Genomic DNA, 24,469 nt, shown 5'->3' on the forward strand with positions numbered 1-24,469 from the left:
ATCTATCTATCTATCTATCTATCTATCTATATATATATATATATATATATATATGAGTTTTTCCTAGAAAATCTGCATATAAGCTTGTTTCAGTTCTTATATTGGCCCATATGCAATTTACTTTTTCTCCTAAGTTTTCTCCAAGGAGATACATTTAACAATCTGTTTAAAATAACTTTTCAGAATCCTTATAAATGTAAGATCAGAAGTGACTAAACTGGATATACAGTTTGCTATTTCCGGATTCCGATGGTGTCCTTCTTACTGCAATAATGTGTGATGTGTCATTTATTATACATTCTTTCTTGTGGAGTTGCTCTCCCCTGTCTCCTCACCTGCGTGTGTTGGAGCTCAGGGTTGTTTGTGTATGTTTGATATGTTTTGTTAAACCTGAACATTTTCAATAAAAAGAATTTTCAAAATTTATTTTTACAAAAATAACTTTTCAGCACTTTTTAATTGAAAAAAAAAAATACCAAAAGTAGGTGAACAAAGTACTGTCAATATGTTTCAGTGCACTTTTCTTGTTTCCTGGTTGTTTAAAGAAAACATTGACAAGGAGTAAAAATATCAACTTGGAGAGAACTTTGGAGAAAAAGTGAATTGCCTGTGAGGGAGAGACCCACATGCAACTCATTTCTTCTCCTGAGTTTTTTCGTAGAATATATTTATCACCTTGTAAATAAAATGCTGTTTAAACCACCAGCGAGCAAGAAAATACTAAAAAAAACCATATTTTGATGGTACTTTTTCTCCTACTTTGTGGTACTTTTTCAATAGCAAAGTCCTGAAAAGATGTTTTAAAGAGAAGATAAAAAATGATCTCCTAGGAGAAAACACAAGAGAAAAAATTTATTTCATATGGGCCATAATATATTTTCTGTCTATCATACAGACTCCAGCTCACACGCAAGTCAACTTTATATTTTATTTCATAGCATTGTATCCAAAAAATTAGCAATTTTAATTTACAGACATTAAAAACTGCATATATGTATTTATTTTTTTTAGAGTCAGTGCTTCTTTAGAAAGATATTAGTGAACCAACATTACTCCCCTTTTCCATACTGATATCATCATCCCAGGGGCTTCATGTCTTTGGTTTTAGTAAGTAACAGAATTGGAAGAAAGGGTTGCCCATAGCAACTAGATTCATCTTTTTTTCTGAGTTTGAAACAAGTTGTAGAAAACTGAGAGATGACTCCTGATTGGTTGCTGTGGCCAACACCCCCCCTTTCAACTCAACAGAACCTCCCATATTAGTGAGAGAGAAAAAAAAAACAGCTGTAAATAAATTAAAAATGAGATTCAAATCCACCACAGCAACAAAATAAACCGAATCGCTACAAAAACTACTAAACTAGAAATAAAGTTAATACTGTATATTGCAGATCTTCATGAAGTGTCAGTTCTTTCAAACAAAGCCTGTTGAGTAAAGACAAGGATAGAAGCACTGTTTTGGATATGAAAGTGCACGTTTACAGGACCAAGAATCCCTTTTCAAAAAAGTATCTTTGCATAGGACGTATTTAAATTACATATATAGGGTGGAAGAGGGTTCAAGTTTTTTTTTTTTTAGTTTTCTTTCTTTCTTAAAAAAAGTACAAAAATAAGTGTACATGCTGTAGGCAGATAGTAGTAGATATATAGTTAAAAAACAAAAACAAAACAAAAACAAAAAATCCCTCCCATTCCCTTTACAGTGATAGGTCATAAATGTAAAATGTCACGACTTATGTATTCCTAGAAGTGGCTTTGTGATACTGAAATTAATAAAACGATAAAAAAATAATAAAAAAAGCGCACCGCGACAGTTCATGGGCCAGTATGGCCAGTTTCATACGTCTCCATCTGCCAGGCTGTAATACTTGCCTGGGCTGGGGAAGCACAGGTAAGGGATGCTGCTCCCGGGGTAGATGACTGGGAAGGGCATTGGCAGGACACACCTATTCAGGAAGGAATTGTCTTTGTAGAGCACCGAGATGTCCCCAGGCTCCCCGGGTCCCGGGGCCTCCAGTTCTGCCGACATCTGCCTCTTCAGCTTATTCCTCCTGTTCTGGAACCAGATTTTCACCTGAGTCTCGGTCAGCTGCAATGAGTTCGCTAGGCAGGCCCTCTCGGCGCTGCTCAGGTAGCGCTTCATGTCGAAGGTGGACTCCAGCTGGAAGATCTGGCTCTTGGAGAAGATGGTGCGGGTCTTCTTCTTGGCCAGAAGCTTGCTCTTCTTTCCAGCCTGGTCGGGGGATGACGGACCGTCGTCACCGGGGCTGTCTGGGGTCTCTACCCTGAAAGGAAAGTCTTTGTGCTTTGCGGGCTGCTCGATGCAGTAGTTAAGGCTTTGAGTGGAGGTCAAGAGGCAATTCCTGGTGTCTGTAAAAAGATAAAAAAGAAATAGATTTAATACAGTATTATATACAGTACATATCTCACTCTATTTTTAACAGCGTCCATACTTGGTGTATGTTTGTTTGTATTATTTTGTTCCTCATGTTTTGTTACAGTGCCTCTTCCCTAGTGTATTCTACATGATCGTGTGCCTTATCCATATGCTCCTTTCCCATGAGCACCTTGTACTTGAGTTATTGGACCTACCTACCTAGCCCAAAATGCTAGGATAATGTATTACCCTGTTCGCCTTGTATAACTTCCTCCTATGTTGTATAACCTTGCTTTATCTCTGTCATCCTTCATATCATTGTATATATTCATTGTCCAGCGCTGTGTAATATGTTGTTGCTTTATACATACAATAAATACTACTAATACTAATATTACAGCATGTGTAATACGTTGTTGCTTTATACATACCATAAATACTACTAATACTAATATTACAGCATGTGTAATAAGTTGTTGCTTTATACATACAATAAATACTACTAATACTAATATTACAGCATGTGTAATAATTGTTGCTTTATACATACAATAAATACCAATAATAATACTAATATTACAGCATGTGTAATACGTTGTTGCTTTATACATACAATAAATACTAATAATACTACTACTAATAATATGATAATGATATATAGATGGATATAGATATATTCATTTTCTCATCCTTTCCGTGTATTGGAATTTGCTGTACATTTGTCACTATATTTATTATGTCTACCAATTTTGTATTTTGTACCAGTGCCTATATTTTGTGTATACTACTGTCTGAATTATTATGTACCCCTTGAGTGTTTCTTACACTGTACAGCGCCACAGGATATGTCAGCCCTTCATAAATTAATAATATTAATATATTTTCACATAGTAAAATTATACTGGCTAAGCGGGCCAAAAAAAAAACAGCAGATGGATGCAGAAGGTCTGATCGACAAGTTGCCGCAGATTTGAGAGGCAGGCATTTGTAAAATAAAAGTTAACTGCAACCTTCACAAGAAAAACTTTGATCGTTCTTTTCTTACTAGACTTCATCAGGTGACGTCACAAGACAGGAGTTCCCAGAAGGGAAAACACGCCGCTAGCCACTCAGCAACTCCACAACTTCAAGTTCAAAACAGGCAAAACACCATAAAGAACTCTATTTGATCTGGTAGGTTAACCCCACCACATCACAGTTACGCAAATAACACAGCAACATTCTAGCTACTAATTGCCATTATGAACACAGCAAGGCTTCACTTGCGTTATGTATAACATGGATTTGTATCATCACATGCTACTTGTGATACAGAAATATATTTCGGTAGAATTCCAGTCAAATGATCTGTATTGAAATACAAGTGAGGCGTCTGTGAATATACAGGACCTTGCAGGATTGCGCTCCTTCCATCTCCCTGGTAGATTGTAGAGCTGCCACCATAATGATGATAACTAGATGTACATAATTATGACTCAGTAAAGATCTTTAATATAACAACAACAATAATATTTACGTTCCTGTGAAATGAGTGCTGTAGCTCAGTCACCTCTCTTGCGCTGGGATTTGTAGTTCCACAACAGCTGTAGGATTGAAGCCTGCCTAGACTGGGATTATAGTGTGAGAGCCCCCCATATGGCCAGTCCTGATGTCTATAGAGGGGTCCTGCGTGCCGGGGGTTCCAGCTGCAGCCACTCTCAGCACTCTGAGGCCTCAGAGCATCACTGGAACCAATAGCTGCCGGGGACACTAGAAAATGATGATATCAACTAATGACTGTGCTATCAACAGCTGTGATCTCACATCCACCGACGGCTCAGCCTGTAACTATCAGCATTTATTACAGCAAAATGACAAGTTACACAGCCCATAATCCGCAGCAACGTCCCCTTCCAACGACAAACACAGTGACATCAAATACAAAGGGGCGGCTGCATATGAAACTACAACATCATTCTAGCACGAGTTAATTAAGCTGCTCTGTATGACGACTGCAAAATGTAAGCGTACCCTATATACTATTTGTACTATATGAACTTCTATATATCTATGTGTGATAAGTTATAAATAAAACATTTTCAGTCTACCCCTACATATAACAACTCGTGCATAATTTCAGTTTTGTGATTATATATATATATATACATATATATATATATATATATATATATATATATATATATATATATATATATATATATATATATATATATATATATATATACACAAACACAACACACACATTATTTATTACATATGGACAATTGACATTACATGCCTCTAGGCAGCGTCTGTGTACAACTGTGTAATGATACAATATTTATATATGCAACACAATCTATCCATGCAATGCAAATTAAATTAAAGTTGGCAAAACCTATAGGCGTGTATTATAATGACAATGCTATTACGGTTTCTAAAATATAACTAATTTGCCCTTTATATCGCACACAAGTAGCTATGGAACGGTTGCCGTACTGATAAAACCTGCGTAGAGAAAGTGACAGACAGGCAGCGTTTATGACTACCGGTTTCCAGTGTACATGCGGAACGCTGCCGGTTGCCAGAATACATGCGGAACGCTACCGGTTGCCAGAGTACATGCGGAACGCTGCCGGTTGTCAGTTTGCACGCAGAACGCTGGAATGTGCAGGAGAGATGCTGTACCTTGTGCGGGTAGCAGAGGCTCCTTCTCGTCATCCTGCTCCGCTCTGTGCCTGAGGAACTCCCTGCTCTCCGCTATGGACCTCTCGATGAAGTCTCTGTGTGGCTTGCTGCTGTCTGATCTCCTGGAGTTTAACTTTAGAATACTGTCGATGGTGAAGTTTAGGGAGAGCGGTCTGCACACCTCCTGGCTTTTACTCATGGTAGAAGTGAGCAGAGGAGCAGCAGAGGTCTGCTCAGCGGCGCTTGTGTCAGTCATACAGAGCTGCCCAGGGTCCCCAGCAGCAGCAGCAGAAGAGGAGGCAGCAGCATGGCTCAGAGGGGACAGCAGCACAGAGTGATCATGTGGAGTTCCAGACAGTCAGCCACAAACAGAAAGGCAGCTTTGCCTGCTCTCCTATTGCATGACACATGGTGGAGGAGGGGCATGTGCTGCACTCACTGGCCGACACCACTGCTCCATGCACTGCCACTGGCACAGCACGCTGGCGGATTATTTGGGGATGAAAATATGGAGGACACACAGGCAGCGATGTGAGAAAATCACTTCTTATCCAATAAGTGCAGCCAACTACTCTGCTGAGCGCTGAGCTCTTTATTCATTATGTACAGATAGTAACCACTCCAGTCCCCTACCTCTCAAACAGACTTACAAAGTTGTGCTTGCTTTATATATAAAGTGTAACTGTAGTGCGTTTTGTTATTATGTATTTTTTTAAAGGTACCCATACATCTAGCGATTTTGGCAGCTGATTGAACAAGAGACAGATCTCTCTCTGATCGAATCTGATCGCAGAGAGATATGCTGACCCCAAAAACTGCTGGCCGGTCCCCAATCGATTTCAGCATGGAATCTTGCAGGAACCGGCATTGTGACAGCCCCCCCCCCCCCAGCCACCCACTGCCCATCATGTACCCCTAATGTTTTATGCCACCCCCCCCCCCACCCCGTGCAGTTATACTTTACCTGCTGCTGTCCGTGCTGCCTCCATCCTCGTATTTCTGCACTTGCGCCTCCCACGTGGTTGCTGCCGTTATAGCACGTGGAGCGCATGTATGACATCACACACGCATCCCACGTGCTATAGGCTGGCAGTCACATGGGACCAGAATGCAGAAGCATGGCAGATGTAGCGGTGGGCACTAGCGGGCAGCATGACAGGTAAAGTACAACTGCATGGGTGGTGTGGGGGTGGGGGTTGAATAAAACATTAGAAGGGCAGCGGCCAGGGGTATCCATCGCGTTCGCTGTTTGCGATTATCGTACAATGTTATCGCCATTCGTCACGCACCTGATCAAGCATATCAGCCCGAGATTTTCCAGCATGTCTGATACATGCAACATGATCTTTTCACCCGCCCACTTTCCACTACAGCCGGTCCAGATACAGAATACCGCAGGGGCCAAAACCCCCTGTTCTCTGGAAAAGGGATAGCTGGGCGCTATGTGTATCCATTTACCTACTGTGGATACCGATACATTATACAAAACTTTTTGATCAATCCCTTATTTAGTTGCCGTCCTTATTTCTGTGAAGATTCTCATTCATCCAAAATTAAAGGGGCCCTGTAGCGTGAAACTGTAAAATCTAACGTAATGAGTAAATGCACTATACATTTTTTTTTACTTCCTATTTAGCCTTCACTCACATCAGGCATTACAATCTACAAACACTGAACCTCTTAACACATATTGGGCTTGATTCACTAAACCGTGATAACTCAAATGTCACACCTTATCAAATATATCACACCTTATCAGAGTAGCATAGCAAGCGCTACAAACTTATGCTAATTGGCAATGGCACTCGTCCTGCCCTGAGCCCCTGCGGGTTCGTAGCGCTTGCTATGCTACTCTGATAAGGCATGTTAACTTTGATAAGGTGTGACATCTTTTCATAAGGTGTGATAACTTTGATAAGGTGTGATAACTTTGATAAGGTGTGATATTTGAGTTATCACGGTTTAGTGAATCAAGCCCATTTAGTGCATTGGCTGAACAAAATGACAAATCGCATGGCTTCCAATGTGCATCTCAACCACTGCCAACCCCTTCCATAACCACCAAATGCACATGTCCAGCCCTGTCAAACTCCTCCCACTAGATGAAATAACTGGTAAAGAACCGTAGACGTGTATCCCCCCTTTTAAAACTTATATTGGAAGTCCCCCCCCCCCCCCCAAAAAAAAGTGTCCGTTGTCGGGTGTTTAAACTTGAGCAGAAAAAGTTTGCGACAAAATGGGGCCCTAGGCATGATAGCTGATTTTGCCAATCACTGATGATCACCTGTTTTTTTAGTAAGAGTTGGTGAAGGCTAGCGTTCACCAGGCTCCTAGACTCTTTCCAGGCCCTAGGCAGCTGCCTAGATTTGCCTTGTGGATGCTCTGCACGTAACGCCCCATGGTGTGTACACATCTTTAGGCTCAATTACCTTCACAATTCAAAACAAACATTTTTTTTTCCGCAACAGATCACAAAAACTAACAGTAAATGGATCCAATGTTATTAATAGGATCCATTCATAACTTATCAGTCCAGAACACTAAAATTTGACCTGCGTGATTTTTCCAGGCAGTGGATACACTTCCCATAGAAGACTATATTATCAACGCATCTACTCCAGACTCCTGCCGGACCACAATGCACCATCTGAGCGGACACTGCACTGTTTGCTCCGGTTGGCCATTGGCAATTCGGCTTGAGGTGAACCGAGCCTATGTTTCTGCTGTACTTGTTTGATTATTATAATTTTTATTTATATAGTGCCAACATCTTCCATAGCGTTGTACATAGTACAAAACAAATATTGGGGAACACATATACATGAGAATAGATGGTTGGAAATGCCTTTTTCCGATTCCGCTGAAATCTCTGATTCTGCGGATTTCCGATCGTTTTTCGATTTCCGAGTAGTATTTTTTGTCATTTTTTTGCATTCTCTGAATGGTCAAATACTTTCGAGTTGCGGTAATGAGGTCTTTCCGCCGAAATCCGATTTACGAGTTCTGTTTTCCGATTTCCGAGTAGTGTTTTTTTGTCATTTTTTGCATTCTCTGATTGGCCAAATACTTCCGAATTAACTCTGCATTCGCTGATCGGTCCAATGCATCCGAGTTCTGTGATGGGACTCAAATTACCGAGTTGCAGTAATGTGGTATTTCCACAGAAATCTGAATTCCGAGGTCCTATTGGAAATATGGATTTCTAATTGGACATGCGGACATTTCAATTTCCTAGAAATCTGAATGATCACCCTATATGTTCAAGACACTGTACAGCCATGACGTCCAGCAAAACAAGTACAAATACATACATAGTTAATGTGTGGGATGAGATATCACTAAAATTGGTATGCGTTCATATGGTAAATCACAACAAAATAAGAAACAATAGGAGGAGGTCCCTGCCCTTGCAAGCTTACAATCTAGAGTGTAGTGGGGTGGAAACAATAGGGAAGGATTATTCACATTCTTTTGCATGTAGGCTCTCATGCTTTTAGTTCCGCTGTTACTACTCTCTGTAGAGTTACTCTCTGTAGTATCGTGAAATGCTGACAGCGAACACATTGAAATGATGATTATGCAGGTTAAAGGTAAGGTGGGCTGCATTGTTTTAAATATTCATGTGGTTTATGTTAAGGGACAAAGGTCTTATTTCTTCCTTCAAGTACAGCATCTGCTCTAATCCTTCCTCTTGTTTTTCTAAGAAGCGATATGAACAGCACAGAACAGAAGCACACAAGTGATATAACAGAGAGATCACTTATGGATTGTATCCCACTGATTTATGGTAATAGCTCTAACATCAGCCTGTATGCTCCTCTGGTGTCAGTAGGTTATGAAACAGGAGTGAATCTTGCTAAATTGTTAGCAAATGAGCATACCTCTTTCTGTAATTTACCAGCTTTTGTAAATCTTTTATCTTAATGCCGTATAAATGCATGGCAGATGGCCTTAAAGGAACCCTGTGATGAGAAAAATGTAAACAAACTAAATTCAGTCTCTTGTAGTGTATGGACAGTACTTATAGCCAGTGCTGTCTGTTACTCAATCCGGGTTAGTATAGTGCAGCATTCGCCATTGTCAAGCTCCGTGCTGATCTGAGTCTGTGGTCACTTGGATCTTGATAAGAATGCCCCTCTCCGCACATGTGTTAATATCATGTTCAATCCCCCTTTCCTTTGCCAGCATAAATGGATGGGCTGGTGAGGGGAACGTGGCAGAGAGCTACTGCACCTTAAAGGGAACCAGAGACGAAGCACCCTCATGTATTTGACCATATATATCAATGGGAACATGACAGTAAACACCTACTCTGCTCTTTGTTTTATTCTTCTCTGCTAAATCTGCCTGTTATCAGCTGTGATAAGAATCCCCGACTTAGCATTCAGTCTAGCTTTGCCTGGAATGATTATAGCTGAGTCATTATAGCAGAGCCACAAGGGGGCAGGCTTGGGCTTGAAAAGACATTACAGAAGACAGACTCAACAATAAAAAGCATACCATTCTATTCATTATGTTCTCCTGGGCCCCTCTGTGCTCTTTCTGCCTTTCCCTGCTGCAATCCTGGCTTGTAATTGCCATTTTTATGCAGTGTTTACAAACAAAAGACATAGCAATTGATAGGCTGAGAGTAGCTCAGTGTGTGAGTCATACAGAGTATACAGGGGGCCTGGAGAGGGTGTGTATAGCTTCTATCCAATCACAAGCAGTACAGCACATTCCAGCCTGGCTTCCTGAGCCGGACAGACCCGACAGAGGAGAGAAGATTAGATCATATAAGCCAGAGCACATTAGAACAGGCATAAGAACTTATAGGATAGAAGATATAAGGCTCAACATTTTGTTACAGAGTCTCTTTAATACCACAAGATATAAACAACTAGTGATAATCGTAAATAGCCAGTTAGGGCCCATTTCCACTATCGCGAATTCGCATGCGTTTTTCGCAAGCAAATTCGCATAGCAACACAAGTGAATGAGACTGTTTCAACTTGTCAGGATTCCTTTGCGTTTTTCTGTGCAGAAAAAATCTGCATGGCAGAGCCATCAGAATTTGCATACCGCATACAGCTATGCGAATCGCATACAATGTATTTAATAGGAAATGCGCATGAGGTTTGTGTATGCGAATTTTCATGCGAATTCACATGCGAATTCGCATAGAAACAATGGGAAAGCACACCAGCACTGCCATGGTTAAATTCGCATACATCGTCATCCATGCGAATTCGAAATTCGCATGAAAATTCGCATAGACCCACATTCGCACCGCACAAGAGGAAATGCAGCCTAACTGTTGTGTGAAATTTCCCATACATTTTTGCAATTGTTCCCATACGGAATTACGATTTGTAAATTCAATTGATTTCGTATAAACATTCGTAACCACTTCAGTACCAGAGCTCTTTTCACTGCCCATTCACTTCGTATTGACTTGCAAAGACGAATACCTGCGCCCCTGGAGCAACAAGTGGAAGACCATTTTTCCTTTACATTTTTAAAATCTAATTTATCAAAAAACTACAAAGTCTTTTAGAACAATTCTTTTTCTGACTTGTACCCAATATTCTCCTTCATATATGTAGCCATTTTGACAATAGCATATATGGAGGCTTTGCTATTCACTGCTAAAGTCGGCGTGAAATTATGTGAAAATGACACGAAATTACCTTATTGCTCCAGGAGCACAGATATTCGTCTATGCAAGTCAATGAGAAGTGAATGGGCAGTAAAAATTGCACTGTTAAACTCAGAAAAAAATTAGTTTAAAAAACATTTTCCTTCGCATATTTTTTGGTGGCAATAGCATGTATGGGTGCTTTGCTATTCACTTCTAAAGTCGGCACAAAATTACGCAAACATTAGGTGAAAATTACACAAACTTAGGAAAAATTAAAGACAAAATTAATTACGATCTTTCCCGAAATTTTGCAATACGATTTTGCATCGTAATTGCGAATGTTGATGTTAAATTACATCTATGCAAAATTTGTGCTCATCACTAACAAGAGCAGAACCCTCGCAAATCAGAAGTGTTGGATAGTCTCTGACAGTAAATTGTTCAGAGCTTCCAATCGCCGTACAAGCCCCGCTGGTAATCACTGTAGCAAACACCACAAAGAAAACTTGTATCTCCTGGCTAAATTATGTTTTGTCATATTTCGTGAATCTGAAATTCATGTTCAAGTTGTCTGTCATATGTCATTACCATGGTATTCGTTTTTGAAATGTTGATGCACATAATACAGCTTGATGGGGAATCTACTCCAGTTGATTGAGGCATTAAAGCAATACTCCACTATTCATGTTTAATAGATCTATATCATCAGCATAACAGAATATTTTCCATGTTCTAACGTTAGTAATGTCTCACCTGGGTATATTCCAAGTCTTACTCGTTCTAATGTCTGGTTGAGAAGCACACAGGACAGGGAATCACCTTTTCTCGGCTCTGGTTTCACCTTGAATTTACAGGACAACTCCTTCTGCATCTGCACTTTACATTTGGAATCATGTAAAGTCATTCTGATGGGTCTGGTCAGCTTATGGGGCACGCCAAGTTCTTTCAAGGTATTGTATAATTAGCCTGAATTTTATCATGTGTCTGGTTGTTATCAGCAAATAGCTGATGTACGAAGATATTGTCCTTATGACATTTTTCGAGGATGCTGCATATAGTAACAATTTGGTCTACTGTAGCATATTTTTCTTAATGAAATCCAAACGGATGGTTTCCCAGGACTGTCTCATTGATGGGATCCAGTCTCCTAGCTTATTATGTCTGTCGAGAACTTATAAACTATATTTCCGACTGTAACCCCAGCTGCTGCATTGCTGTCTGGGCCCTTGTCTGGGCGAGGTGGCTGGTCTGGGCCCACTCTGCCGACAATGGCTGCCCTGATGCATCGCAAAGAGATCCGGATTGCCAAAATTGCCGAATCCATGCAGTGCTCATGGTTTCTTCTCCGGGGCTGGGAACAGGGGCGGAACTAAGACCCACCGGGCCCCCTGCAGAAATTTTAAGCGGGCCCCTTACCCCCCCCCCCCCCCCGGGACCCACTCAGGGCCGTTTTGGGGGGCTGGAGGGGTCACAGCATGAGGGGAAAGCTATGGCCACACTTGGCGGGGAGGGGGGATGGTCCCCCCCTCCCTCATCTTGGGCTCTCCCCTCCAGCTTAAATAAGTACAGTATATATGTGCAGCAGCGGGCAGTGGCAGCTACATACCTTCCGTGCGCTCCAGCGCGGACGCTTCTCTCTCTAGTGTCTGACGCGACTTCCTGTTTATACTTCCTGTTTATACATCTTCACTCCCCTTAAAAATATAAAATATGTGCAAACATAAACAAATAAGAAGTACATTTATTCCAGAGTAAAATGAGCCATAAATGACTTTTCTCCTATGTTGCTGTCACTTACAGTAGGTAGTAGAAATCTGATATAAGTGACAGGTTTTGGACTAGTCCATCTCTTCATAGGGGATTTTCAGCAATGCCTTTATTCTTTATAAAAATATTTCCTAAAAAGGATTTATACAATGATGCTGGCCAGCTTTCCTGCTCTGTTGGACAGAGCAACTGCCATTCACTAAGTGCTTTTGAAAATAAATAAATCCCTGAGAATCCCCTATAAAGAGATGGACTAGTCCAAAACCTGTCACTTCTGTCAGATTTCTACTACCTACTGTAAGTAACCGCAACATAGGAGAAAATAGAGTGGCCCGTAAGGATGGCATGACCTACAGGGGGCTCGAAGAAGACCCAGGTAAGTATAAATGCTTGTCTTTCTTTTATCCTATGTTTCCTTAACAGAGGAGAAGAAAGTGGTATTTATTGAAAATCACCATCCCTGTGAACTTTTTTCATTTAGCATGTGTGAATGTGTGTGGTAGAGAATTTAATTCAGCCTATAACAACCCTTAGCTGCTGCGTACGTACGAAAAGGGCGTCGGGAAAAAAGGGCGCGTGGTATAAACGATAAATGGAAAATATCGTTTATAGAAATATTGTGTAGAATTTCGTTTATAAATAGTGTTTTAAGAATTTATAAATCACTAAATAATGTTTATGAGATCGGCAATTCTTAAAACGTTAATCTTCCCTATTTGTGAAGTGAAACTTATATTTACGTTTATTAAAAACCCTCCCTGTACCTATCCCTAACCCCTAGACCCCCTGTTGGTGCCTAAACCTAAGACCCCCCAGTTGGTGCCTAAACCTAAGACCCCCCAGTTGGTGCCTAAACCTAAGACCCCCCTGTTGGTGCCTAAACCTAAGACCCCCCTGTTGGTGCCTAAACCTAAGACCCCCCTGTTGGTGCCTAAACCTAAGACCCCCCTGTTGGTGCCTAAACCTAAGACCCCCCAGTTGGTGCCTAAACCTAAGACCCCCCTGTTGGTGCCTAAACCTAAAACCCCCTATGGATAATAATGTTTTACACACATTAATAAATAAAAAATGTAAAGAAAAAAATGTAAATTATTTTTTTGGGTGGATAATAATGTTTTAGAAATGTTTTAGAAATAGTGATTTAGTATCTTCATAAACGTTATTCGTCACGGGCTCATTTTGTAAACTTAAATCATCACAAACATAGTTATAAATCCTTAAAAATCTCCGGGCGCCGTTATAAATCCTTAAAAATCTCCGGCGCCGTTTTTTCCCTGTTCAGCGCCCATTAAACGATATTTATAATGGAAGTGAATGGGGCGCCCTTTTTGTCCACTTGTCTCATGCGCCCAAATCTACTGCTTCCTAGCTGCTGGTTAATTAACTAGCTTTCAGCATGGTGGCTTTGATAAACACAGTTTTAGTCTAAAAATTAAAAAATTTGGTTTGTGTTCCTGCAGGCTGCCATTTTGATTTTTTGAAATTCCATAAATTACTTTTCCTGCAGAGTTTATATCCTTAAATGAAATCTGACTGCTGCTTTAGACGCTAAGGCCTTGATTCACTAACCGGCACTAAGTCAGTTAGTGTGTCTTATCACTTAGTGGGCACAAACTATAGCGCTAACCTTATCCACTAAAAGATGTACAAAGCTACATTGCGCACTGCACCGCGCACAGCATGTACAGCGTATTGCATCGATCTTTACGCGCAGTTCGATGATAACGTCACACCTGCTATACTGTATGTGATGCGACCATAAGGTTGCATAGGATGCAACGATAATGGTGCACTGATGTGCCGTTTAGGTCACATTCTATGCGACCTTAAGGTCGCATCATGTACAGTTTAGCGGGTGCGATGTTATCGTGCAGTGCATCTTTTATTGTGCACAAAGCTACTTAAGGAGCACTAAGTTCAGATAAGGCACACTAACCTCAGATAAGGCACACTAACTCAGATAAGGAACACTAACTCAGATAAGGCACACTAACCTCAGATAAGGCACACTAATCTCAGATAAGGCACACTAGCTCAGATAAGGCACACTAACCTCAGATAAGGCACACTAACCGGCTTAGCGCCGGTTAGTGAATAAAGCCCTAAATTGATATATTTGATTGCCTGCTGCTTTGCCTAAGTTTGTTTGTATTAAAGAGGCACATCATGGTCAGACATTCGAACAGTACTGTCAGCTTCACAGATACTCACATGAAAACTACCTGAGAGTGAAGGAAATACATTTCTAATAAAAAGAGCTTCATATGTTCAAACACAAGGTATTTGTAGAAGCATATTTGAGACCGTTTTTTAGACCTAGCGTTTGTTAGAAGTGAAATTACTGATGTCACTTTAGTGGCCTAGCAGTAAAACCAGTACACAGGGCCAGTTCTAGCAACAATGGGGCTCTGGGGCAAAAATAACTTGGGAGCCCCCTAGCAATGCCCCCCCCCCTCCCCCGCAGCATCTTAGCCGACTCCCAGGACCCAATACCACCACACTCCCAGCCACACTAAATCATTAGGTGTCCATTATATGTCGCCAAAAGCATTGCTGGGGACCCCGCCATTCCCTTCCTCCTTTCTCTTCCAAATCCAGAGTGTACACACATTGGGGTCTTACCTAATCCAGGCAGGACACAGGAGGCAGCACCGTGCTCTACACTCCGAAGTTCTACCAACAATGCTTATCTACCTCATTCCCTGCAGGCATGTATGGGGTCACCATAGCTGGAGAGGAGGGTACACACATATTGGGGGCCCCTACAGGCTCTGGGGTCCTGGGGAAATTGCCCCTTTGCCTCTATGGAAGCATTGGCCCTGCCAGTACAATAACTTTAAAGATAAACCGTAACCAAGAATTGAACTTCATCCCAATCAGTAGCTGATACATCTTTTCCCATGAGAAATCTTTACCTTTTCACAAACGGATCATCAGGGGTCCTGTATGGCTGATATTGTGGTGAAACCCCTCCCACAGTGTGATGTAAGGACCATGGTTCTAACATCACAGTGTGGGAGCCTTGTTGCATTGCGGGAAATAACAGCTGTTTCCAACTACTAAAAAAAAAGCAGCATCTCCTTCCACTGACATCACCTGCCAGCAGTAAAAATGTCACCATGTGATAAATGTCAGAATGTAAATCCGGGAGAGGAAAGATTTTACAATGGGCAAACACTGACTAAATCATTTACACATAATTATTGTAAAAAATGAAGCACTTTTTTTATTACATTATTTTCATTGGAGTTCGTCTTTAAAGGGACGAGTGACGTCACCTTTCAGGAAGAAGGAGGCCGACACTTGGGCCCAGTGTCGCCGGGAGCCGCCGGTCGCCATTTCTGGCCAGGCCCTGGGAGAGGAGCCAGAGGGACGCCGAGGGACCTCCAGACCTACGATGGGGTAAGTTCCGATTTTGTATTTATTTACTGCTCGGAGTCCCTTTAAGCCAGACATTTTACATGCAAACATTTGCAGCATAACTGATTTTACATTTTTTTTTTAACTTTTGTGTCTTGAAGGATAGTATTAAGGAATTAAGAACACAAGCAGTAAAGAACACTTGACATATGACCTGAATAATTCCCTGCCTCTCCCCACCACTGAATGCTATGCTGATTTTCACTGGAGAATGTGGATGTTTTAAATTGCAGTCTTCAGGTCACATAATCCTGGCTAAATCTCTGTGTCACAGTACATGATGCTGAGTTCTGTGTCCTCACACAACCCAAATAAAGCTAAATAATCCAAATGACATGCAGCAATAGCACAGAAAAGCCACCAGTGTATTATAAATAGAGCCGCAGAGAACGTTACACCTAAACTGCACCTTTGTCCTTTCCTTTCACATTATTAAGAGATGCTAGGCTGGATACACACAGACTGACGCTTTAGCATTGCTAGGGACAAGAGTGGAGCTATACGCAATGAAACCTCCAGGTCACCACCAGGGCAGTAGTGCCATTGTAGTGGGCTTAGGCAGGGCCTGCTCTAGACTTTTTGCCGCCTGAAGCAATACATTGTGACAGCCCCCCTGTGTGTGCAAAGCCAGATAGCAGAGGAGACACATCAGGCTGTGCATTGCAGGCAATGGCACTAAGCTTACCTGCCTCTGCTTCCTCCAAGACAGTATCTCCTCCCTGCTGCATCGGATCCCCAGGATGCTGGGTATATGCTGCACCAGCGCAGCATAACTCACCCGCTCTCAGCAGATTAGTGATTGCTCTCCAGCCACACGTGAAGTCCTGCTTCCTCTCTGACAGTGGCGGCTCCAGGAATTTTTTTTAGGGGGTGCTATGCAGGTGCTGGACCAATTTCCGGGGGAGCTGACGACCTGCGGCGCGCGAAGCGCGCTGCGCCAAAAATGGGTGTGGCTACAACCTGCGGCGCGCGAAGCGCGCCGCGGCGAAAAAATGGGCGTGGTCATGACCGGATGAGGGCGGGGCTAACTGTAATTTAAAGTGAACCCAGGGTGAGAGTGATATGGTGGCTGCCATATTTATTTCCTTTTAAACAATACTAGTTGCCTGGCAGCCCTGCTGATCTATTTGGCTGTAGTAGTGAACTGAATTACACCAGAAACAAGCCATGCAGCTAATCTTGTCAGTTCTGACAATATTGTCAGAAACCCCTGACCTGCTGCATGCTTGTTCAGGGTCTATGGTTGAAAGAATAAGAGGCAGAGGACCAGCACGGCAGCCAGGCAACTGGTATTGCTTAAAGGGAGATAAATATGGCAGCCTCAATATTATTCTCACCTCGGGTTCCCTTTAAAAGTGCAACGCAAAGACAGAGGGCCCAAGTTTTGGTGACCCTTTTCCCAGAAAATTCACATAATTGTGCAGGTTTTCTCAAGAAAATACACGTAATGTGAGCAGATTTTAACAAAAAACACGTCCAATGACCCCAATATGCACAATCGTTATCAGATATGGCCCCAATATGCACAATCGTTATCAGATATGGCCCCAATATGCACAATCGTTATCAGATATGGCCCCAATATGCACAATCGTTATCAGATATGGCCCCAATATGCACAATCGGTAGCAGATATGGTCCCAATATGCACAATCGGTAGCAGATATGGTCCCAATATGCACAATCGGTAGCAGATATGGTCCCAATATGCACAATCGGTAGCAGATATGGTCCCAATATGCACAATCGGTAGCAGATATGGTCCCAATATGCACAATCGGTAGCAGATATGGTCCCAATATGCACAATCGGTAGCAGATATGGTCCCAATATGCACAATCGGTAGCAGATATGGTCCCAATATGCACAATCGGTAGCAGATATGGTCCCAATATGCACAATCGGTGGCAGATATGGTCCCAATATGCACAATCGGGGCAGATATGGTCCCAATATGCACAATCGGTGGCAGATATGGTCCCAATATGCACAATCGGTGGCAGATATGGTCCCAATATGCACAATCGGTGGCAGATATGGTCCCAATATGCACAATCGGTGGCAGATATGGTCCCAATATGCACAATCGGTGGCAGATATGGTCCCAATATGCACAATCGGTGGCAGATATGGTCCCAATATGCACAATCGGTGGCAGATATGGTCCCAATATGCACAATCGGTGGCAGATATGGTCCCAATATGCACAATCGGTGGCAGATATGGTCCCAATATGCACAATCGGTGGCAGATATGGTCCCAATATGCACAATCGGTGGCAGATATGGTCCCAATATGCACAATCGGTGGCAGATATGGTCCCAATATGCACAATCGGTGGCAGATATGGTCCCAATATGCACAATCGGTGGCAGATATGGTCCCAATATGCACAATCGGTGGCAGATATGGTCCCAATATGCACAATCGGTGGCAGATATGGTCCCAATATGCACAATCGGTGGCAGATATGGTCCCAATATGCACAATCGGTGGCAGATATGGTCCCAATATGCACAATCGGTGGCAGATATGGTCCCAATATGCACAATCGGTGGCAGATATGGTCCCAATATGCACAATCGGTGGCAGATAAGGGTCCCAATATGCACAATCGGTAGCAGATATGGCCCCAATATGCACAATCGGTAGCAGATATGACCCCAATATGCACAATCCGTAGCAGAAATGACCCCAATATGCACAATCCGTAGCAGAAATGACCCCAATATGCACAATCGGTAGCAGATATGACCCCAATATGCACAATCGGTAGCAGATATGACCCCAATATGCACAATCCGTAGCAGAAATGACCCCAATATGCACAATCGGTAGCAGAAATGACCCCAATATGCACAATCGGTAGCAGAAATGACCCCAATATGCACAATCGGTAGCAGAAATGACCCCAATATGCACAATCGGTAGCAGAAATGACCCCAATATGCACAATCGGTAGCAGATATCGCCCCAATATGCACAATCCGTAGCAGATATGACCCCAATATGCACAATCTGTAGCAGATATGACCCCAATATGCACAATCCGTAGCAGATATGACCCCAATATGCACAATCCGTAGCAGATATGACCCCAATATGCACAATCCGCATCACCTGAAAAAGAAAAGAAAAACCGATTTACTCACCTACAGCCAGAAGACCTTCTTTCCCGACCTCCTGTCCCGAGTCCCGACCTCATTGTGGCGCGCAGCGCCCGCGCGCCCACGATCCTCTTCCTTCCCGACGTCACCACGAGACTTCCTGCCTGCATGCAGAGAGCAGGGCTACGGGAAAATGGCCGCCCGAAGTCTGCAGAACAGGGCTCCAGGCGGCCATCTTACCGTAGCCCTGCCTGCTGCTCCGTGCTGCCGGTGTGTGAACTGACTTGGCGTCTTTTAGACGCCTGAAGTCAGTTCACTCCAGGGGGTGCTTTGGGGGTGCTTGGACAATTCTAGGGGGTGCTCGAGCACCCCCAAGCACCCCCCTGGCGCCGCCCCTGCTCTCTGACTACAGCGTCGCCTCATGTGACCCGCCAACCAGTGGCGTACCTAGGGCATTTGGCACCCGGTGCTGGGTATTAAAAGAACCCCCCCCCCCCTAAAAAAATGGGCGTGACCACAACCTGCGGCGTGCTTCGTGGCAAAAATTGGCGTGGTCATGACCGGATGAGGGCGGAGCTAACTGTAATTTAAAGTATTAGCTAGTATAGCTAGTAGTTTCCCCCAGAATAGCTGCCCCCAGTGAAGCTAGTATAGTTGCCCCCAATGAAGTTAGTATAGTTACCCCCAGTATAGCTAGTTTAGTTGCCCCCAGTATAGCTAGTATAGTTGCCCCAGTATAGCTGGTATAGTTGCCCCCAGTATAGCTAGTAGAGCTGCCCCCAGTATAGCTAGTAGAGCTGCCCCCAGTATAGCTGCCCCCCCCCCAGTATAGCTAGTTTAGTTGCCCCCAGTATAGCTAGTATAGCTGCCCCCAGTATAGCTAGTATAGCTGCCCCCAGTATAGCTGGTATAGTTGCCCCCAGTATAGCTGCCCCCAGTATAGCTGGTATAGTTGCGCCCAGTATGAGGGCGGAGCTAACTGTAATTTAAAGTATTAGCTAGTATAGCTAGTAGTTTCCCCCAGAATAGCTGCCCCCAGTGAAGCTAGTATAGTTGCCCCCAATGAAGTTAGTATAGTTACCCCCAGTATAGCTAGTTTAGTTGCCCCCAGTATAGCTAGTATAGTTGCCCCAGTATAGCTGGTATAGTTGCCCCCAGTATAGCTAGTAGAGCTGCCCCCAGTATAGCTAGTAGAGCTGCCCCCAGTATAGCTGCCCCCCCCAGTATAGCTAGTTTAGTTGCCCCCAGTATAGCTAGTATAGCTGCCCCCAGTATAGCTAGTATAGCTGCCCCCAGTATATCTGGTATAGTTGCCCCCAGTATAGCTGCCCCCAGTATAGCTGGTATAGTTGCGCCCAGTATGAGGGCGGAGCTAACTGTAATTTAAAGTATTAGCTAGTATAGCTAGTAGTTTCCCCCAGAATAGCTGCCCCCAGTGAAGCTAGTATAGTTGCCCCCAATGAAGTTAGTATAGTTACCCCCAGTATAGCTAGTTTAGTTGCCCCCAGTATAGCTAGTATAGTTGCCCCAGTATAGCTGGTATAGTTGCCCCCAGTATAGCTAGTAGAGCTGCCCCCAGTATAGCTAGTAGAGCTGCCCCCAGTATAGCTGCCCCCCCAGTATAGCTAGTTTAGTTGCCCCCAGCATAGCTAGTATAGCTGCACCCAGTATAGCTAGTATAGCTGCCCCCAGTATAGCTGGTATAGTTGCCCCCAGTATAGCTGCCCCCAGTATAGCTGGTATAGTTGCCCCCAGTATAGCTGGTATAGTTGCCCCCAGTATAGCTAGTAGAGCTGCCCCCAGTATAGCTAGTAGAGCTGCCCCCAGTATAGCTAGTAGAGCTGCCCCCAGTATAGCTAGTTTAGTTGCCCCCAGTATAGCTGCCCCCAGTATAGCTAGTTTAGTTGCCCCCAGTATAGCTAGTATAGCTGCCCCCAATATAGCTGCCCCCAGTATAGCTGGTATAGTTGCCCCCAGTATAGCTGGTATAGTTGCCCCCAGTATAGCTGGTATAGTTGCCCCCAGTATAGCTAGTAGAGCTGCCCCAGTATAGCTAGTAGAGCTGCCCCCAGTATAGCTGCCCCCCAGTATAGCTAGTTTAGTTGCCCCCAGTATAGCTAGTATAGCTGCCCCCAGTATAGCTAGTATAGCTGCCCCCAGTATAGCTGGTATAGTTGCCCCCAGTATAGCTGGTATAGTTGCCCCCAGTATAGCTGGTATAGTTGCCCCCAGTATACAGTAGCTGGTATAGTTGCCCCCAGTATAGCTAGTAGAGCTGCCCCCAGTATAGCTAGTAGAGCTGCCCCCAGTATAGCTAGTTTAGTTGCCCTCAGTATAGCTAGTATAGCTGCCCCCAATATAGCTGCCCCAAGTATAGCTGGTATAGTTGCCCCCAGTATAGCTGGTATAGTTGCCCCCAATATAGCTGCCCCTAGTATAGCTAGTATAGTTGCCCCAGTATAGCTGGTATAGTTGCCCCCAGTATAGCTAGTTTAGTTGCCCCCAGTATAGATGCCCCCAGTATAGCTAGTATAGTTGCCCCCAGTATAGCTGCCCCCAGTATAGCTAGTATAGTTGCCCCCAGTATAGCTGCCCCCAGTATAGCTGGTATAGTTGCTCCCAGTATAGATGTCCCTGGAGGGGGGAAGCAGCGCTAGAAGGAGGGGCAGTGGGGCAGCGGTGGGGAGGGGGGAAATATCCCCCCCCTCCCTCACCTGGGACCCCTCCTTCTGCCTCTCTCCCCCTCCATTCAGCGGTGGCAAGTGCGGGCTCGGCGGCGGGGACGGGGAGACATGCGCAGAAATACTCACCACTTCCACGTTCCAAGCGCCGGCAGCGTCATGTCGTCATAGATCTCCGCCTTCAATGAAGACGGAGATCTGTGACGACATGACGCTGCCGGCGCTTGGAACGCGGAAGTGGTGAGTAATTCTCCGCACGTCTCCCCGCCGCCGAGCCCGCACTTGCCACCGCTGAATGGAGGGGGAGAGAGGCAGAAGGAGGGGTCCCAGGTGAGGGAGGGGGGGGATATTTCCCCCCTCCCCACCGCTGCCCCCACTGCCCCTCCTTCTAGCGCTGCTTCCCCCTCCTGCTCTGTGCTGTGGGGGGTCGTGGCGACACCCCCCTGGGTGTCTGTCACCCGGTGCGCCCCGCCCCCCTGCGCACTACAGTAGGAACGCCACTGCCGCCAACATGTAACAGGTCACATGAGGCACCACTGTAGCCATGGATACAGGGTGCTGGATGGATGGAGATCCCATCGCTGGAACGATGAGAGCGGGTGAGTGAAGTGGTGCTGCGCATCTAGAGAGGGGGAGACGGGGAGTGCAACAAGGGGGACATTTGGAGAGGAGCGCCTCCTCTTGCTGCCCTCTAGCTGTTGCCAACCTGAAGCACGTGATTTACGTTGCTTATGGGAAGAACCACCCCTGGGTCTAAGTACAAACCATTGTTCACTGGTACGTAAGGAGGACAATTCTCTATTTTCTGCTATAATCTTGCAGATACTGCTGGTTCCCAAATCTTCCCACACACATACAATATTGAGGGCATGAAAAGATTTGTTTGCAACACTCTGAGCCACACTAACCGATAGCTTGGGTGTGGTTCGGCTACATAATAGCCGAGCCTGAGGTGCGCGGTTACTTACCCATGCTGCCGCCTCTGCCGATATAGTAGCCAAAGACTTACGGACACCTTTTGCTGATATTAGGCATTTTGGGTAATATAGTAGCCAAACACCTGATGTAGCTTCCAGACCTTCGCCACTGTTTGGAGTTCGGCTTCACCACTGTTGCTATTTACACCGCCGCCCGCGCTGTAGAGCAGACCTGATCGTGCTCGGCTATTTCTGCCAAAGCCCAAGCGGAAAGCCGCTAGTGCCACTGTTATTGTTGTGGACTGTTCGGGGGCTCATTGCTGTATCAGACTGCCTGAGGAAGACGGGGGATCCTCATTAGGATCCAGAGGCTTCCCCCTCCCGAGGTAAGTATCTGTATCAATTTGGGCCCTGGTTACACAAAGTACTTGCTGAAACTGCACCACACCTCTCACAACCTCAGATCAGCAGGATCTATAAACTAGGTCAACCCGAGAGTGCACCTCAAAACCTTTGGAGCTAGAGCTTTCAGTCATGCTACCCCTACCCGTTGGAATTCCCTTCCCCACCCAGTAATGATAGCCTCATCCCTGGAGTTATTTATATCCAGACTGAAAAGCCACCTGTTTAGCCTGGCATTTCCAGACTTATAGAATTCTTCCTCTGTACCACACTTTATCAATCAACCAATGAATGGTCTGAGCCATGCTTATGCGCTTTGAGTCCTATGAGAGAAAAGTGCTTTACAAATGTTATTTATTGTTTCTTATTCACTTATTTTTTAAATTACGGATTCCTCTAACGAAATGTGATTTGTGGTCAGTACAAATATATTTTTTATGTCTATTTTTTTTTTCAATCAACGTTTTCGCATATTGAGATATTATTAGTTGAATTTCTATACTCCGTCTTCCTGGTGTATGTTTGCCAGAAAAAACCCAAAACAAAACAAAAAAAACAATCAAGCAAGAAAGTTTTCTTTCTCTTTACTTCCTAGCCAGGTGCATGCTTGACATGAGCAGAGGTTGCTCTGGAAATGGTCCCCCTAATAAATCAGTTGTTATGTTGATGAATAGCTCAATAAATGGTTTCTGCTTAAGAAAGGCTAGGTAGTCATGTCTCCTGACACAGGTCATCAATCTGTACATTCTCACACCTTCAGTGTTAAACCTGAGTTATATTAGCCCTCATTAACCTCTGATACCAGACAGGTCAGCCTTACCAAGCCCCTTGGCAGGTCATAGCTATGTGTTTAGTCTTCCAACCTAAGGCTACTTTCACACTGGAGCAGTGCATTGCCTTATAACGTGCGCATAATGCAACATGAAGCAGGTGAAAAAAAAAGGAAAAAATAAATTGCCGTGGCATCATGTGATGTAACGCATGTAGAGGAAATTGCAGGATTTAAAGAGAAACTTTAACCCAGAACTTTATTCCCGGCAGTAGCTGATACCCCCTTTCCCAGGAGAAATCTTTACCTCTTCTCTAATACAGTAGATCATCAGGAGGGTCTGTATGGCTGATATTGTGGTGAAACCCCTCCCACAATGTGATGTCATGGCAATAGTCCTGACAGTTTGCTGTCTGTGAACCTGGCAGAACTAAAGATGTTGCCACTAGTGATAAATTCCAGAATGTAAATCAGGGAGAGGAAAGACTTTACAATGGCAAACACTAACTAAATGATACGTGAATGTTGTAATAAATAAGCAATTTTATTTATTGTTATTTGGGACCCTGAGGCTTCCCCCTCCCGAGGTGAGTACCCCCCAGGGGAACTTTTTACTGTTACAGGTTTTCTTTAACATACGTGATTCTAGCTTTCTCCAAGGTAAGATTTTCACACCTTGTCGTATAATGCATTTTAAACCACCAGCAAGCTAGAAAATGATCAAAATAATTTTGATAGTACT

At 43.9% G+C, this 24,469-nt stretch overlaps 1 protein-coding gene across 1 annotated transcript; it reads right to left on the reverse strand.

The window, feature by feature from the left end:
* Positions 1–944: 944 nt before the first annotated feature.
* LOC137545658 (homeobox protein HMX2-like) lies at positions 945–5,421 on the reverse strand. The gene is made up of 2 exons (XM_068267128.1): positions 5,045–5,421; positions 945–2,370 (listed from the first exon to the last, which is right to left on the reverse strand). Exons 1-2 carry the CDS (start codon positions 5,298–5,300, stop codon positions 1,838–1,840), a joined length of 789 nt encoding a protein of 262 aa, XP_068123229.1. The 5' UTR covers positions 5,301–5,421; the 3' UTR covers positions 945–1,837.
* Positions 5,422–24,469: the final 19,048 nt, after the last annotated feature.

The sequence above is a fragment of the Hyperolius riggenbachi genome, chromosome 1 (assembly GCF_040937935.1).
Source record: "Hyperolius riggenbachi isolate aHypRig1 chromosome 1, aHypRig1.pri, whole genome shotgun sequence".
Taxonomy (NCBI): domain Eukaryota; kingdom Metazoa; phylum Chordata; class Amphibia; order Anura; family Hyperoliidae; genus Hyperolius; species Hyperolius riggenbachi.